Source organism: Vigna radiata, chromosome 8 (assembly GCF_000741045.1).
Source record: "Vigna radiata var. radiata cultivar VC1973A chromosome 8, Vradiata_ver6, whole genome shotgun sequence".
Taxonomy (NCBI): domain Eukaryota; kingdom Viridiplantae; phylum Streptophyta; class Magnoliopsida; order Fabales; family Fabaceae; genus Vigna; species Vigna radiata.
Window position 1 is genome coordinate 31755312 of NC_028358.1, and position 18996 is coordinate 31774307.

Genomic DNA, 18996 nt, shown 5'->3' on the forward strand with positions numbered 1-18996 from the left:
AATAATTACGATGTAATTTTTTTTTAATATATTTAAATTGCATTTCATTACATAAATATTATATTTTTAAATATTAAGTGCGTTGCACTACATTCAAAATAAATGAAAAATTGATGAACAAGTTCATTAAAAATGGTTTATTTTATCTAGATATCTTATGACAAATTTTGTTCTTATAAACAAGTTAATATAAATTTCATGCTAGACCTTTAAAACATACCATATCATTTAAATAGTTTTAATTTGATTCTTGTAAATTTTAACTTAATATCTAATCTTAATGTTAAATTATCACGTAATTAATAGGCTCTTAAATATACTTGTAAACCTGTCAAATTAATATTTGAGTCCTATTGGACTTCTAAAAAAATTTAATCAAATATAAAAATGTCAACTTCATAGGAATAACATTTTATATTAAAATAAAATATAATTAGATATTATAGATAATTATTTTTTTCCTTTTAATATAATATTAAAAAAATTAATTAATATTTATGTTAATCGAGTTATTTATTATTGGATCTCCTTCCATTCTCATGTTTAATCCTTAAGATAAGTGATTGTGTTAAAGATCCTACAATTAGGACTGAGTAAAAATAATTGATCTATAGTTTTTTATTTCAATTCCATTTGTTGTGCTGCACTACTAAAGTTTTAGAAATATCTACCTTATCAAATTTTTTATTTCAAATAAAAGAAGAAATCGATCGTTTTATAAAACTTGCAATCAAAATGGTTCAATTTCATATTATAATCTAAAGTTATTTTGTTATTAGATAGTGTTAAAATCAGATTTTAGAACTAGTGCAGTGTTAAAATTAGTACAATTTAGTTTAAAATTAGTAGTTTAGTTAAAGTTAGTGCAGTTTACAATTCAGTTAATAGTTCAGTTCAGTTTATACCATAATTTAATATAATTTAATATAATTCAGTTTGATAAAACAAAAAAATAGTTCAATTCAGTTTGTCTACACTATTTTACAATTCAGTTCAGTTTAAATACATGTTCAGTATAATTTTTAGTAGTACAGTGCAATTCAGTTATATTTGTCCACTCCTACTTATAATATTGATCATGAATAATATCAAGTGAAGACAAATATATATTAAATCAATTTTATAGAGTTGAAGGTTTTAAATATGAGTATTTTAATATAATATAAAGTTATCTACAACTAATTCTTATTCTCGTTGTTGAACTTATTGAACAATCCATTTAAATACTATAAATCTCTCTTATTTATAATTGATGTGACAAACTCAATAAATAATAAATTTCGCTACAATATCATATTTTATAAATGAAACATACGTATCAATTTAATGAATTATTAAAAGATCTCTTTATATTATATTTCATTCGTTGATAAGACTTTTGTAAGATCTAAAAAATCTCTAAAAGTAGAAGTAATATTTATAAATGGAACTTGATTATTTTATATGAAAAGGTCAAACTAAAAATAAAAAGAATAAGTTAATTGAGTTTTATATTATAAAAACTACTATCTCTCTAAGAGTTACCTTTTACCTTTCCTTTATACCATAGGAGTCTTAGAATATTACAATCCTAGTGAATCAGAATTTCTAACCAGAGTAAATTTATCTTTTTACTTTGTTTTTAATCATTTTGAAAATTTGTTTGCACAAAAGAAAAGATAAAATTTGGATTATCTATTGTTTTTTTTTTGTGATGTTATCTACTAACATTAAAAATACACACTGATATTAATATTTTTCAAATCTTCTAAATATATTTTAAAACATCAAAATAAGTGTTCATAAGTGTATTATTAAGATACAACACAAGGACAACACCAAAAAAAACTCCATTGACAATCCAATTTCGAAAATATGCTTGTAAGTGACTTTTTTGAGTTCAAGAGATGAATCTCTATCCATATATGATCATTAGGATATATTTATAATTGATATAATTTTTTTTGTATAAATATAATATCATGTGTGAGGTAGAGTCTTAGAAACTTAGATTAAAATTTTAAGTTAAGATATATTATAGGTATGAAATAAATCTCTTATGAATAGTAATGTCAATTGTTTATAAAACTTTTTGTGATATTGTGAATGAAATGATTATGTGATGGAAAAACAAACTGAGGACAAGTATATTAATTTAATTAACTAGTGATACTATACTTTGAAATATTAGTTTGAATTAATAGAACAAACTAATATATTTATTAAATTTTCTATATTATATACCGTCACACTGATGAAAAATTTATAATAACTAAATTTGGTTTGGAGGAAGCTAAAAAAAGATATTTTTGCAATACTTATTTATTTAGTAGACAATGTCATAAATTGTGTAAAGTTGATGATTTGTAGTGATTATCGAATAAAAGATATGCGATTTTACCCATATAATCTATTTAATAATTATTGAGTTCGATTTTACCCATATAATCTATTTAATAATTATTGAGTTCTACGCACGTTGGAATTTAAACATGCCTTCCACTCACTAACTCAACCCTTTCTTCCTTCAGTGAAATCAAAGGTTACTTCTTTCTCACACGTCTTGCCTAATATTCCTCGTCTTTGCTGCCAATCAAGATACAAACAGAACGTGGAAGTTGGTATCCATTTTCTTAATTAGCTTTTAATCAATAATTACTTTCTTTTATTCATGTTTCATTTTTCAAATTTAGAAATATATATTTCTTAATTAATATACACTGTACTCGGATATAACTCTGGTATGCGTATGAGGAGGAAATATATATAAATATATTTACATGAAGAATAATATAGAGACTCAGATTTAAACTAAAATTTAACTTCATAATTATTTTAGAAAAATCAACCAGATTTTGTACCCAGAATTTAATGCAGCTAAATATAAATATACAAAAGCATAAGTCTCCACAGACATCAACACATTGCTATGGCAACAAAAATGAAGACCTGGACCACCTTGTACACCCTTGTTTTCCTCTTCATTCTCTTCGTTTCTTCCTCTCATGTTGCTTTCTCCTTCTCAGATAGCACATGCAACACTACACCCTATCCTGCATTCTGCAAAACCACTCTACCACCTCAATATTTATCCACACATGACCAATGCCGTTTCCTCCTTCACCAATCCTTATCAACAACAAAAACGCTTGCTGCATTGCTCTCTTCTTATCTCTCAAACAGCTACGCCATTCCTAGTTCAACATTGCACGCCCTTCAAGATTGCTTCAACCTTTCACAACTCAACATTGATTTCTTCTCCAATGTCCTCCAAGCCATTGAAAGCACCGTGACTGGTTATCAAGTCTACGACTTGCATACCTTGCTAAGTGCCACTTTAACCAATCAACAAACGTGCTTGAATGGTTTTAACGAGGTAACTCCCTATCCTGCAGTTACCAGTGCCTTGTCAAGTCCACTTTCCGATGCGATCAAACTATATTCCATATCTCTGGCCCTTTTCACCCGTGGTTGGGTTAGCGATGCCATGGAAGGATCAACCACAGTTGAGACTATTGCTAATAGAAAGTTACTCCAAACAAGCGTTGACAATGTGGAGGTGAGGCAAAAGGTGGTGGTGAACCCTGATGGGTCTGGTGATTTCACCACCATAAATGATGCAGTGGCTGCTGCACCTGAAAACAGCGGCACCAACAACGGGTACCATGTAATCTATGTTGTCGCGGGGATTTACAATGAGTACGTCTCTATTCCTAAGAGCAAGCAGAACCTGATGTTGGTTGGAGATGGTATCAACCGCACCGTCCTCACTGGCGATCGCAGCGTGGTCGATGGCTGGACCACTTTCCAATCTGCAACTTTTGGTAAGCTATGTTCGATTGCATATTATGTCACGTATTTTCTGCTTATGCATGCGCATTAATTTCCAGAACTCGGTCTGACAAGGACAGAAATCAAGTTAGTTAGTTACACGCTGTCAAATGCAACATTAATATGAGTGGCTGTGTAACTATCTGTAGTATAGCTACTAAAATTAAAATTGTCATATACACACATACATACATATATATATATATATATATATATATATATATATATATATATATCTATAACGGTTAAAATTTGTGTCAAGTTAGACTACTGTGTCTGCTACAACTGTGTTGTGTTGTGTTGTTGTGCAGCTGTTGTTGGAAAAGGGTTTGTTGCCGTGAACATAACATTTCGTAACACTGCTGGGTCCAGCAAGCATCAAGCTGTGGCTGTGAGAAACGGGGCAGACATGTCTACGTTCTATAATTGCAGTTTTGAGGGTTACCAAGACACACTGTACGTACACTCCCTAAGGCAATTCTACAAACGCTGTGACATTTATGGCACAGTGGATTTTATATTCGGCAATGCAGCAACAGTATTCCAAGATTGTAGCATGTATCCAAGACTCCCTATGCAAAATCAGTTCAATGCAATCACAGCACAAGGCCGAACAGATCCAAACCAAAACACTGGAATCTCCATACAGAACTGCTGCATAATAGGAGCCAGTGAATTGGGTGATGCTACTAGCAATTATAATGGGATACAGACATATTTGGGTAGGCCTTGGAAGGAGTATTCTAGGACTGTTTACATAAAATCTTGCATGGATGGCCTAATTGATCCAAAGGGGTGGACAGAATGGTCAGGGGATTTTGCTTTGAGCACACTGTATTATGCAGAGTTTGCTAACTGGGGACCTGGTTCAAACACCAGCAATAGGGTCACATGGGAAGGCTACCATCTCATAGATGAAAAGGATGCACTTGACTTCACGGTGCAGAAGTTTATTCAAGGTGACAAATGGCTACCCTCCACAGGAGTACCTTTCAACGCTGGGTTACAGTAATTTTTCTTCGGTGCAGCTTACACACTTCAACTTGTTTTTGATTAAATTTATAACCTTTATATTGTGAACGCATATTATGCATGTTAAGAAATTGAAAAAATAAATTAATCAAGTGAGTTCTTAAGGAAAGTTTTGCCTTCTCTTCTTATCACCTTATTATTAATGGAAAAATGTATGAAACGCCCTGTTTGGTTTGAAAGAAGAGATTAAATATATTAATTGTTAAAAAATCTCTCCCATTAGTTCACAATGTGATGATGATATGAGTTAAATATATTTAACAGTATAACATTAGAGAAGAAAAAATCATTTAATAAAAAAGTTAGGATACGTGGAAACATTTTATAATTTCCTTTTATCAGGCTAGCTACATTTTCTTGTTTTTGTTTGCGCGAAGTAATAAATGACACATGGATTAAATTGGTGCCCGCTGATTCATGAAGAAAAGAAAAAGGAAATGGTGAAATGGCGTGAAGAAAGATCTGCAAATGAGACGAAGGATTGAAAACAGGGCTTATGATGCTAAAATTATCAGAATCCAAGGTAAGAACAGAAACCTCAAATTGTTTCTATATATTGTGCGGTTTCTGAGCTTGATCAGTTTTAGAAAAGAAAGGATATTTTACTATTTTGAGCATAACCAAGTTCTGAACCACTATTTGATCTACATACAAAGGATTTTCTATTTTGGCCATACCGATCACAGAGATGCAAACTCCAAAAGGGTTTGAGGGGAGATTGCCGCAGCCTCAGAGGGCCCTTTCTCTTCACTTCTCTGCGCGTCTCTTTCTGTTACACAACACGCGCAGGAACCAAAATAAAAAAACCACCGACAAGGTTTAATAAGGTGTTTGGTTATTAGTAAAGTATGCGTTACGCTTAGTCTTATTGTATTGCACTATTGAAGTGTTGAAAGGGGGCGGTTAATTGAAAATGAGCGAGGAAGATGGACCAAGCAAGAGGAAAATCGCCTTTATTACTTTCTGTACCATCTTCCTTGTGGGTTGTGTCATAGGCATCGCATTTAGCGTTAACGTGGAGACGGAAAGTTCCGACAATGCAGGACAACAGAAGGACCGCGTTATTTCCTCTGTGAAAGCGGTGAAAATCCTTTGTAAACCCACAACGTACCAGAAAGAATGTGAGAATAGCCTGATGAAAGATGCTAGGAACATCACAGACTCCAGAGAACTCATTAAACTTGCATTCAGTGTAGCCATGAAGAAAATAGATAAAGAACTACAAAAAATAGATAACATGCGCAAGAATGAGAGTGACCCCAGAGCCAAGATGGCTCTTGCAACATGCAAGCAACTGCTCGGTCTTTCCACTGGAGAATTCCAAAGGTCAATTGAGAAAATGGGCAAGTTTGATCTCGACAATCTGAACAATATCCTCACTAGTTTGAAAGTTTGGCTTAGCGGTGCAATCACCTACCAAGAGACTTGCCTGGATGGTTTCAAGAACACCACCACCCATGCACGGATTAAGATGAGGAACTTGTTGACCACTTCCATGCACTTGAGCAGCAACGCCCTTGCCATCATCTCAACACTTGCTAGTGCTGTCGAATTGGTCGGGGGTCGCAACCTTGCTGAGGGTGGCGAACATGTTTTTGGTCACGCTGAGGTTATTCCCTCGTGGGTTGTTGATGATGATATTGGTGGTGGTGTTCGTAGACTCCTTCATCAACGTTCTTACAGATTGAAGGCTAATGCGATTGTGGCCAAAGATGGTAGCGAAAAGTTCAAGAGCATCGGCGAGGCATTAAAGAAGGTGCCTAAGAAGAATAAGAAGCCATTCGTGATTTACATTAGGGAGGGTGTTTATCGTGAGTACGTTGAAGTCGCTAAAACCATGACTCGGGTCGTCTTTGTCGGTGATGGTGCCAATAGAACACGAATCACAGGCAAGAGAAACTTCGTGGATGGGATGATTACTTACAGAACCGCCTCAGTTGGTATGCACATCCTTTTTCCTTATATAGGATCTTGCTACGAAAAATAAACAAAATTAAGTCTTTTTTACAAACAATTTGAAGAATATCGGTGCCATGTTAATTAGTTTATGCATGCATGCAGCTATCCATGGAGATTACTTTGTGGCCCTGAATATAGGGTTTGAGAATTCCGCTGGTCCACAGAAACATGAAGCAGTAGCCATAAGGGTCCAAGCAGACAGATCCATTTTCTACAGATGCTCAATAGATGGGTACGAGGGGACGTTGCATGCTCATGCGATGCGTCAATTTTATAGGGAATGCACGGTTTCAGGCACCGTGGATTTTGTGTTTGGTGATGCAGTGGCTGTTTTTCAAAACTGCACTTTCGTGGTGAGAAAGCCATTGAAAAACCAACAATTGATTGTGACTTCTCAAGGTAGAAAGGAGAAGCAGCAACCATCAGGAATAGTGATCCAAGGAAGCTCCATCGTGGCTAAGCGTAAGTCTGATAGCAAGGCTTACCTTGGTCGTCCACTGAAGAATTACTCGAGGACCATCTTCATGAACACTTACATGGAGGACATTATCAAACATGAGGGGTATACGGCAAAGCAAGGACGACGGGGTCCTGCAGCTATGAACACTTGTTTCTATGGTGAGTACAATAACAGTGGTCCTGGTTCAAACAAAACGAAGCGTGTAAAATGGCGTGGGATCAAGAAACTCAATGCAGAATCTGCGAGGCAATTCACACCACTCAAGTTTTTTCATGGAGATCAATGGGTTAGAATTACTAGGATTCCTTACTACCCTGACATCCTCCCCAAGCGCTAAACATTTTTTTAGGAAGGAGCATGCGTGCTAAGATGCATCCCAAAGACTAGACTCGTTTAATTAAGGCTTCTATCTTTCACTTTTAATTCATTAGTTTCAACCTTTTGTATATTCTGTAATGCCAAAATTCTCCAACTGCAGAAATATCATCACTTGTTCATGTAGTACTACATATATTTAATGTAATTAAACCTCTCCTTAGGAGATTTTGTTGTTAACAAAATTGAATATATATACTTCCTATTCTTATTGTCATCACTTGAAATGCCAAATCTTTTTTTAGGTCGATACAACTTCTTACAAAGTCCTACTAACATGATAATAACTTGTCCATGTTATTGTATAGGAAAAAGTCCTTTTAACAACACTTTTTTAACAATTTTTTGACAACGCATACGTGGCAGCTTGTGATTGGTCCATTTTAAATATTTTTTTTAAACGTAAATTCAAATAGACCAATAAAGTAATGACATGTGTCCCGTTGTAAAAAAAATTGTCAAAAAGTGTTGTCAAAATATCATCATCCTATTGTAAAAACAAAACTACTTTACTTGTCTCACTATCAGATAGCCTATGTACCTGCCCATGCACTACAAATGCCCTTTACTTCTCTTTCTTAATACAAGTTTTTACGTATTCACATTTCCATATTGTCTTCACGCTCTCCTCTCTTATGTTATAATCTCCTTTCTTTGTCACTCCCTCTCTACCCTAACAGTGGTATCAGTAGTAAGGTTGCGAACCTGGTTGGGTCAGCTCAAGTTGATCAAGAAGATGGCTGGCGTAATACACAACAACCTCCCTGTATTTGATGGAAAGGGGTTCGACGACAGGTGCATCAAGATGGACGCCCTTCTTGGTTTTCAAGAGGTGGACGAGGTAGTCAAGAAGGGATTCAAGGAACCATCGAAAGGTGATTCTGAAGAAGCAAAGCGACAATACAAAGAAAGCAAAAGATTAGACTGCAAAGCTAGAATGTTGTTGCATCAATGTGTGTCAACCACCATTTTCCAGAAAGTGTCGAAGGCAGGCACGACGAAGGAGATCTAGGACATTCTTCAAGAAGGCTACAACAACACAGGTAAGATCAAGAAGATCAAACTACAGTTGCTTCAACGTCAATACGAACTCTTGGGCATGGAAGAACAAGAATCTGTTGTTGACTATATTGGGACAATCCAAATGGTAGTGAACGCCATGAGAACGTGCGACAAGGTAATGAAAGATAAGAAAATCGTGGAGAAAATCTTGAGAACGCTAATTCCACAGTACGATCATATCATGGTAGTGATTGAAGAATGCAAAGATGTGGAGAAAATGAAGATCGAAGAACTGCAGAACTCGCTGGAAGCTCACGAACAGCATCTTCTTGAAAGAAAGAAAGCAGAAAAGGAAGTGGGTCTTGGTTCTAATCAAGCACTACAAGTGAGAAGCAACTTTAAACCCAGAGGACGAGGTGCTGGAAGAGGTAGAGGCAGATCTCGAGGAGGCAGATCTGGAGGAAGAAACATGGGCACTTCGGATCAAAACGTTGGAGAAGAAGGCTTCGAAAGCAAAAGAGGCGGAAAGCCAACGAGAGGTAGAGGCAGGAAGAACATTGACAAGAGAAATATTCAGTGCTATATGTGTAGCAAGTATGACAATTATTCATTGGAATGCTGGCATAACGAAACCATGAAAAGGAATAAAGAAGACGAAGTCAATCTTCCACAGGACGCAGAAGATTCAGACTTGGATCATGTACTTTTAATGAGTGTTATGGAAAGTGTTAAAGAATTGAAGCAGTGGTGTTCAACACAAAAGGGGTGTTCAAACACTTGAGAGAATGGGATTCACGGCAAGGATAAATGTCAAGAAAGAAAGGACAGATGTCAAGCAATCTGCAAACACGAAAGTGAAGACATCTGCGAAGACAGATGTTACGAGGAAGGTGAACACGTGTTGATGTCCCGCGATCCTAGCCATGCAGAAGAAGAAAATATTTGGTACTTAGATACCAGTTGCTCCAATCACATGACCGGTAGGAAGGATTAGTTGATCGATCTTGACCCGAATGTGAGAAGCAATGCGCGATTCGCTGATAACAGTGTTATAATGGCTGAAGGTGCAGGGAGAATTCTGATCAAACACAAAGACGGGCAACCGGCGTATACGAATAATGTGTTGTATGTACTGAATATGAGGAGTAATTTGCTAAGTTTGGGACAAATGCTGGAAAAGGGTTACACAATTAACATGCACCAAAGGCATATAGAGGTATTTGATGATAGGAAAAGACTCGTGCTTAAGGCTCCACTAGCAAGAAATATAACCTTCAAGGTAAATCTCAGTGCCACAGCTATTCAAAGTTTATCATCTGTAAACACCGAGGAAGAAGTGTGGTTGTGGCACTATCGATACGGACACTTAAACTTCAGAAGTTTAAGCCAACTGAAAAACAAAGAAATGGTGAGAGGTATTCCTGAGATTCTTTCACCGAAGAAGGTATGTGAAGGGTGTGTAATTGGAAAGCAGACCAGAACATGTTTTAAAAGAACAACGCACAAAAGAGCGAAGTAACCTCTTGAAGTGATTTACTCCAATGTGTGTGGACCTTTTGAGCAAGCATTAATTGGAGGTAACAAGTATTTTCTTCTTTTCATTGATGAATTCACCAGAAAAATCTGGGTTTATTTGATAAAAGAAAAGAAGGATCTCTTCTCACACTTTGTCAAATTCTGTATCATGGTGGAGCGGTAATCTGGAATGCGCGTCAAGCTACTCAGAACTGATGGTGGAGGAGAATTCAATTCTCATGAAATGAACAGTTTTTGCAATGACAAGGGTATCATACACGGGGTTGTAGCACCCTACACTCCACAACACAATGGACTGGCTGAAAGGAGAAACAGAATGTTACTGGACATGACTCGCTGCATGATTAAAGGCAAAGATCTTCCAAACTATCTATAGGGGGAAGCTTTTCAACAACAACTTATCTCTTGAACAGAAGTCCAACGAAAGCTTTGAAAAATTGCACACTAGAAGAGGCTTGGTCAGGTACTAAACCAGTAGTTAATCATTTTAAAATCTTTGGTTCAGTGTGTTACAGGCACATTCGAGATGCAAGGAGGAAGAAATCAGATGACAGAAGCGAGACCTTTGTCTTCATCGGTTACCCCCCCACTAGTGCATACATGTTATATAGTCCTAAGAACAAGCAAATTGTAATAAGCAGAGACGTGATCATGGACGTGGAAGCCACATTCAACCGGAGGAAAGCTGATAAAGATCATCAGACAACTAAGATTGGAATTCGTGAGACAATTCCAAGCTAGCTGGGTGACAAGATTGCCATTGAACCAACTGAGACATACGACAATAGAAGACCACAAAAGACAAGATTTCCTTCCTCAAGGTTAGTTGATTATGAAGTTTTCACTGATAATGATGTAGTAGACTTTGGAAACAAGCTCTCGATGAAAAAGGATGGAGAGAAGCGATGATTGAAGAATTGAAGTCTATTGAAAGAAACATAATAACTTGGGAATTGGTCAATCTACCGCAAGATAAACAGGCAATTGAAGTGAAGTGGGTTTTCAAAACAAAGTACAAACCAAAGTACAAACCAAATGGCAAAGTGGCTAAACTCAAGGCGCGACTCGTGGCAAAGGGATTTCTGTAGAAGCCAGGAGTAGACTTCATGGAAGTGTTTGCTCCAGTCGCAAGGTTGGAGACTGCTAGACTGATGGTGGCTATAGCAAGTTTTAAGAGCTTGGAAATTCATCAACTAGACGTTAAATCTGCTTTCTTGAATGGCCCTTTGAAAGAAGAAGTCTACGTTAGGCAACCACCTGGTTTCGAGAAAAAAGGTGAAGAACACAAGGTCTACAGGTTGAACAAAGCCCTATATGGGCTGAGGCAAGCACCACGAGCCTGGAATGATCACATCAATGCATTGCTTCTGAAGCTTGGTTTTGTGAAAAGTTCAGTCGAGTATGGTATGTATGTTGCATAGTAGAGTACATTGACAGTGTGTTTATATATTAATGATCTTCTCGTAGCTGAAGAATCCGAAAACGAAATAGAAGAATTCAAGATGAAAATGAAAGTCGAGTATGATATGACCGACCTAGGAAGACTAAGCTATTTTCTTGGTTTGGAATTCACTGAAGCAGCCAGTGGAGTGTTTATGCATCAAAAGAGGTATATTGGTGAAGTGTTTAAGCGTTTTAACATGATGAATTGCAACAACACAACTGTTCTGGTGACTGTCAATCTAAACCTGACTGAAAATACAGAAGAAAAGAGTGTGGATGCCTCCTTGTATAAACAAATAGTTGGCTCGTAGAGATACATCTGCAACAGCAGACCAAATATTAGCTATGGAGTGAGAATATTGAGTAGATTCATGAGCGAACCTAAGCAGAGCCACCTATTAGCTACCAATCACGTTCTGAGATATCTAAAAGGAACAATCCATCATGACCTCTTTAGGATGATACATTGGAAGTCTAGAGCGACTCAGACTGAAGTGGAGATCAAGTCGACAGAAGAAGCACCTTTAGGTATTTTATAAGATTTGTTGGAGCACCTATATCCTGGTGCTCTAAGAAACAAAGTGTAGTGGCACTTTTCTCGTACGAAACTGAGTACATAGCCTCTGCAGAGACGACATGCCAATGCAATGCTTGTGGTTAGAAGTTCTCCTCAAAAACTTGAAATTTGAATGTAGAAGACCCATACAGTTGATGGTGCATAACAAATTTACAATCAGCTTATCAAAATCCTCTATTACCGTAGAAGCAAATATATTTACACAAAGTTTCACTTTCTAAAATACTTGATAAATCAAGAAAGAGTCAAGCTGCTGCACTGTCCAATAGATATACAGATTGCGAATATTTTAACGAAAGCACTTAGACTTAACATATTTAAAGCACTCAGAGATATGTTGAATGTAAAAATAATTTAGTAGTTTAGTTCTAGGAGATATGTTACTGTAAAAACAAAAACTACTTTAGCTGTTCACTGTCAGACAATCTATCTACCTACTTTATACCTACTTTACCTGTCTCACTGTCAGACGGTCTATCTACCTACTTTATACCTACTTTACAATCTATCTACCGTCTATGCACTATAAATGCCCTTTACTTCTCTTTCTTAAAGTTTTTACGTATTCACATTTCCACACTGTCTTCACGCTCTACCTCTCTTATGCTATAATTTCCTTTCTCTGTCACTCCCTCTCTACCCTAATTGTCCAATTTCAAAATGTTTTAAAAAAAGTGTTTGAAAAATTCAAAAGACACTGAGTGTGGACCTGTCCATTCACACGTAAACAGAAGTAAAATTTATTATTTTACTACTATTATTATAACAGTACTACATGCATTGAATTTGATACACCCGACTTTATCCCAAACTATATTATATCACGAAAGATGAGCCGCCGATTAAAGTTTCAAAGATTATATTAATAACACGTGATACATATATCACTTTTTTTTATCACCGATGTATGTCGCTTTTGTTTATTTATATGTTTTGGTTGCGTTTTGGTCCCTAAAAGCAATTTTAACTTGCAAACGTTATTTCTATTTTGTAATAAATATTTCACTCTTTCATGTAATATTACATAAAATTTCCCTTTTAAACAAGTCAATCAATTTATTTATTTAAACCAATAAATTTATCAAAAAGAAAATTCAAATAGACTCCATCATATGAAAATTGAAATACTTTAATATCATATATGGTACTTATGCCGCATTTTTATTTAAATTGAAATATTTTGATAAAAGAAGAAAGAATATAAATAAAAAAAAAAAGAATTGTTTTCATGATAATGAGGTGGGAAGTATAAATAAGGGAAGGAGGTGAGCATCGGCAGAAGGTAACCAGAACAGATAACAGAGAGATAAAAGAAACAATGGAGAGCATAGTTCACAGAACGGTGGAAGTAAATGGCATAAAAATGCATGTTGCAGAGAAGGGAGAAGGTCCAGTGGTGTTGTTCTTGCATGGCTTCCCCGAACTCTGGTACTCATGGCGCCACCAGATTCTGCATCTCAGTTCCCTCGGTTACCGTGCTGTTGCCCCTGACCTCCGAGGCTACGGTGACTCCGACGCCCCTGCGCCAATCACCGCCTACACGTGTTTCCACCTTCTGGGTGACATCGTTGCGCTCATCGACTCTCTGGGTGTGGACAAAGTGTTCCTTGTGGGCCATGATTGGGGTGCTATCCTCGGTTGGTACCTCTGCCTCTTCCGACCAGACAGAGTCAAGGCCTATGTCTGTCTCAGTGTCCCCTTCCGACCCTTCCTCGGACGAAACCCCCAACAGAAAACCGTCGATATGTTTCGTGCCTTGTACGGAGAAGACTACTACATATGCAGATTTCAGGTGCTTTATCTTCTTTTAAGCTCTTCGGTATCAGCTACCAAGACTGCTTCTAGAATACTTCCAATAAAGTAATATCAGAGATCTATATCTCTGGAACAAGACAAAAATCAAAGTAAAGAACGATAAGTAAGCACCAAAAGTGTATGGTACTGTTTGGTGTCGTTGTGAATCTATGCTACTGCTATTGATGTTAGGAGATTGTATTGGGTTATGTTAAATCTCACAAATTTTAAGCGTATGTGTTGATGTGATGTGTCGCACAGGAACCAGGGAAGATGGAAGCTGAGCTGGGTCGCGTTGACACTGGATATCTGATGAAGAACATACTCACAACGCGCCATTCCGGTCCACCCATTTTCCCGAAAGGGGAATATGGAACTGGATTTAATCCCCATACTCCTGATATCCTGCCCTCTTGGCTCACTCAACAAGATCTTGATTATTTCGTTACCAAATTCAAGAAGTCTGGCTTCACTGGAGGCTTGAACTATTACAGAAATCTCAACCTGTGAGTTCCTATATTCATCTATTTGGATCATATAAGATGCTTAAGAACATGAGATTTGATACAATGAAGCATTAAGCAATATGGTTTGTAAAAGTTATGATTTTGGTGATGGTTTTGCAGAAATTGGGAGCTGACAGCAGCGTGGACTGGAGTAGGAATCGAGAATGTACCGGTTAAGTTCATTATAGGTAGCGTTGACTTGGTGTACAATTCCCAGGGGATGAAGGAGTACATTCACAATGGTGGTTTCAAGAAAGATGTGCCATCTCTGGAAGAAGTGGTGGTGCAGGAAGGTGTTGGCCACTTCAACAACCAAGAAGCAGCACACGATGTGGCCAATCACATTCATCACTTCATCAACAAGTTCTGAGTCACAGTATCTATGTCAAAGCAAACCCATTTTCAATTCTGCAAATCATGTTTCGGTTAGGCGTCCAAACTGTTAATAAAGAGAAGTTATTGGGATGATTTCAATCAAAATTACTTTTTTTCTCAGAGTTATAGTCAGATCTTGAGCAAAAGTACTATCACTTATATCCTCCATAATAAGTCCTATTCTTGAAGGTAGAGAAAAAGATAGTTTTTTTGAGGTATCTTGCACCATTTATTACAGCATCCTTGGTTATAAGAATTCCTCTATAGGTACAGGAAAAAAAAAGAAGAGAGTATTGCATTAGATAATAATGGAGTACAATTTTATTGATGACATAATATAAGTACTTTTTCCAAATTTTAGACATTTTAAAAGAGAACTGATATGTTTACATGCTGAGAAATACATTCAAATGACACAATTTTTTAAGTTTTTTTTCCAAAATTAACCTTTATCTTTTAATAAATATTAAAAAAAGTTGAGACCACAGTTTTATTTGAGTATAAAAGAAAAAAAATCGTGTCAAACATTTCACATTTTGAAATCATTCTCCAGGTGAATGGGTAATAGTTTTTTACACAACAATTATAAATCGTTTTCATATAAAATTTGTTGACTATGACAACATTAGAAAATTGTTGAGGGTATGACTGACATTAGAAAACTGTTGATGGTATGACTGACATTAGAAATTTGTTGAGGTATGACAAACATTAGAAAATTTCTTAAATGCATAAAATAAAAATATTATGTTTATTTAGTTAATGTATTTTTTTTTTTCAACATTTGGACCCCCAAAAGTGGCTTTAGCTATTGGAAAACATACTTTGGTCAAATAATTTGAACTCAAAACTGGCAAATCTCAAAGCCCAAGGTTGACTAGAAAATTAAGGTTTAATAATTCAGAGATTGCTATCTCTGCAGTTTTCGCCAAGTATATCCTTCTACTTTTAATTTGATCCTCTTTATGAAAAATTTAAGTAATGTAGATTAAACTTTTTAAACGGCGTCAAAAATCTTGATTATTAGTTAAATAAACTGTCATTTAAAAACACGTGGCAGTTAATACGTCAACTTAAATTATTTATTTAGGTTTTAAAATCAAAATGCAATTTCCACCATCCTTTTAATCAGTTTTCTCAATTTCCCCGAAAAAAAAAAAGTAATATAAAGAAAGTAAACAAAAGGAGAGTCAGGAAAGGAAAATGAAAAGGGGTTCGCCCCCAGAAAGTAATCTGCAATGGGTGTCGCTGCCACCGTCGGGCCAAACACCGTGGCGCCCTTTCCTTCGACCAGTGCGTCGCTGGCGACACCGTTCATCGCCATAGTCATCGCCGGTCACACCGCCAAGTCCTCCTTTCTCATTCCTCTTCAGTTCCTGTGACATATTCTCACAGCTACTAACGAGATCAACTGCTACCGGTGCCGGAGACACTGCCGGCGACCGCCTACGTCGCCGCTGACGATGGGCTCTCCTATTATTCTATTCTCTGTTTCCGATCGGAATGGTATCTCGCTCTGATAGGTACGCTGATGGTTTTGTGACAAAAAAAATGTAGAGGAATGTTGGGGTTTGCGAGGATTTTTGACTTACAATAAGCAGGTTTAGGTAGAACAAAAAATGATAGAAAAAATTATGGAGTGCGACTGGTGTGATAGTTGCAGGGAAACGCACCACAGTGGCTATCAATGGTTGAAAGAGAAGTTGAGGATTGGGGGAAATGGTTGACGGGTACTCCAAAAAGAGGAATGGTGGTGGTTTGTTCAAGAGAACAAACTTCTAACAATGAAGGGATGAAAGTTGGATTGGAATGGTGGTGGTTTCGTCAAGAGAACAAACTTCGAATAATGAAAGGATGAAAGTTGAAGATAAGGAAGGTGGAAATTGCGTTTTAATTTTAAAACCGAAACAAATACACGAATTAAGCAAGATTTTTGCTTGAATTTTTCATAAAGTTGAAATTGACAAAAAACTGCATAAGAACCTCCTAATCTTTTAAACCGAAAATTAATATGAAAAACAGTGAACTATAGAATTCTTGGGAATGGTGGAAATTTTCAAGGGACCGCTGCAAAATTTGAGACTTTGAGATGGGGAGGGGGTACAGGCAAATGGGTGTGAAAGAGATGAGAATGAGAACTTTAGTTTCGAAGCAAGAAAAAGAGAAGTAAAATATGAACTTGGAGAGCAAATTATAACATTTGAATAAAAGGTTACCTTTTTTCTGGCTTGTCCCCAACGTAACAGGCCTTAAGATTAAATTTTGGATTGTTGAAGGAAAAGAGAGAGAAGAGAGATGGAGAGCATAAAGCACAGTATGGTAGAAGTAAACGGCATCAAGATGCATGTTGCGGAGAAAGGAGAAGGCCCAGTGGTGTTGTTCTTGCATGGCTTCCCTGAACTATGGTACTCCTGGCGCCACCAGATTCTGGCTCTTAGTTCCCGCGGTTATCGTGCTGTGGCGCCTGATCTCCGAGGCTACGGTGACACGGAGGCCCCTGTTCCAGAGAGCAGCTACACGTGTTTTCACCTTGTGGGAGACATCGTTGCGCTCATAGATTCTCTGGGTGTGGAAAAAGTGTTCTTGGTGGGACACGATTGGGGTGCCATCATCGGTTGGTATCTCTGCATGTTCCGGCCAGACAGAATCAACGCCTATGTTTCCCTCAGTGTCCCCTTCCGACCCTTCCTCGGGAGAAATCCTCAACATAAGACCGTAGACTGTTTTCGTGCCTTGTATGGAGATGACTACTACATATGCAGATTTCAGGTAAATCAAATACTTCGTATATTCTTTCTCTGCATACCAAATCTGAGAACACAAAGAATGGTTTATTATTATGAATCATCTGCCATTTTATTTGCAGCAATGAGTGTGGTTTCAAATGAAATAGTTTTAGTTCATGGTATGAACATGATTAATGCTGAAGTCTTTTTTGACAGGAAACAGGCAAGACAGAAGCTGCCATGGCCTGCGTTGACACTGCGTATCTGTTGAACAACATATTTACGTCCCGTAAAACTGGTCTGACAATTGTATCTGTTTTACATTCATCTTGGAGTACAGTTTTAGAGCTTATCACTGTTCTCTTATGTTCTTCTTTGTGCTGGTTTTCAAGACATGTCAGGTCCACCAGTTTTTCCAAAAGCGGGTCATGGAACTGGGTTTAATCCCCATTCTTCACCCACCTTGCCCTCTTGGCTCTCTCAACAAGATCTTCATTATTACGTTACTAAATTTCAGAAGACTGGCTTCACGGGAGGCTTGAGCTACTACAGAAATCTCAACTTGTGAGATCCATTTTTTTGTTTTCTTATGTACATGTGCTTGTGTGCTGAGAAACTAATACTAAGACGTTTTCATTTTAATGATTCTGTTCAATCTCAACGATATGTGCTAAATGTTATTCATTTTGATATTATGATAGTTGGATAAAAATAATAAGAAATTAGCATGTGGCTAATAGTAGCATCTTGAATGGTTTTGCAGAAACTGGGAGCTAACAGCATCGTGGACTGGAATGGGAATCGAGAATGTACCGGTAAAGTTCATTACAGGTGGTGATGATTTGATGTACACTTCACCGGGGACGAAGGAGTACGTTCACAACGGTGGTTTCAAGAAAGATGTGCCGACTTTGGAGGAAGTGGTGGTGCTGGAAGGTGTTGCACACTTCAGCAACCAAGAAGCAGCAAAGAATGTGAGCAATCACATCTATCATTTTCTTAAGAAGTTCGGACCCTGAATTATGGGCATATCAATAACTCTTAGAAAGTGGACTGCTCACTCCAACATTTTATTACAAACTATGTCACAAACTCTATTTTATGGCAACTTTTGCTAGCTCCGTTCCTTAAATGCACTATATATGCTTGTTTGCCAATGTAAAAATATGATATCAACTTTTATTTCATGAGATCATGTTGTGTTTGTTCAATTTCTTGCAAGAACACAAGGGTAAGGAGATTGTTATGAGCAATTAGTGGGCAAAACTCAATATATACTAAACTAGTATAGCCTACACTGAACTGATTCACATATTATAAATAAAGATTGAATTGATCCATGTAATATGTTTTTTACGGCCCTCCTATACTCTTATAATTATTATTAAATTTATGTAGTAA

At 36.8% G+C, this 18996-nt stretch overlaps 4 protein-coding genes across 4 annotated transcripts; all 4 read left to right on the forward strand.

The window, feature by feature from the left end:
- The first annotated feature begins 2877 nt into the window (after positions 1 to 2877).
- On the forward strand, positions 2878 to 5122 carry LOC106771610 (pectinesterase-like). The gene is made up of 2 exons (XM_014657606.2): positions 2878 to 3803; positions 4122 to 5122. The coding sequence occupies exons 1-2, from the start codon at positions 2909 to 2911 to the stop codon at positions 4820 to 4822; spliced, it is 1596 nt and encodes a 531-aa protein (XP_014513092.2). The 5' UTR covers positions 2878 to 2908; the 3' UTR covers positions 4823 to 5122.
- Positions 5123 to 5755: 633 nt separating this feature from the next.
- On the forward strand, positions 5756 to 7598 carry LOC106770529 (putative pectinesterase/pectinesterase inhibitor 28). Its single transcript, XM_014656333.1, has 2 exons — positions 5756 to 6782; positions 6904 to 7598. Exons 1-2 carry the CDS (start codon positions 5756 to 5758, stop codon positions 7596 to 7598), a joined length of 1722 nt encoding a protein of 573 aa, XP_014511819.1.
- Positions 7599 to 8735: 1137 nt separating this feature from the next.
- Positions 8736 to 9419, forward strand: LOC106770530. The gene has a single exon (XM_014656334.1). The coding sequence runs from the start codon at positions 8736 to 8738 to the stop codon at positions 9417 to 9419; it is 684 nt and encodes a 227-aa protein (XP_014511820.1).
- A 4060-nt stretch (positions 9420 to 13479) lies between these two features.
- Positions 13480 to 18940, forward strand: LOC106770531. The gene is made up of 7 exons (XM_022784818.1): positions 13480 to 13986; positions 14250 to 14494; positions 14615 to 14863; positions 17146 to 17638; positions 17812 to 17893; positions 17988 to 18159; positions 18359 to 18940. The coding sequence occupies exons 1-7, from the start codon at positions 13513 to 13515 to the stop codon at positions 18612 to 18614; spliced, it is 1971 nt and encodes a 656-aa protein (XP_022640539.1). The 5' UTR covers positions 13480 to 13512; the 3' UTR covers positions 18615 to 18940.
- Positions 18941 to 18996: the final 56 nt, after the last annotated feature.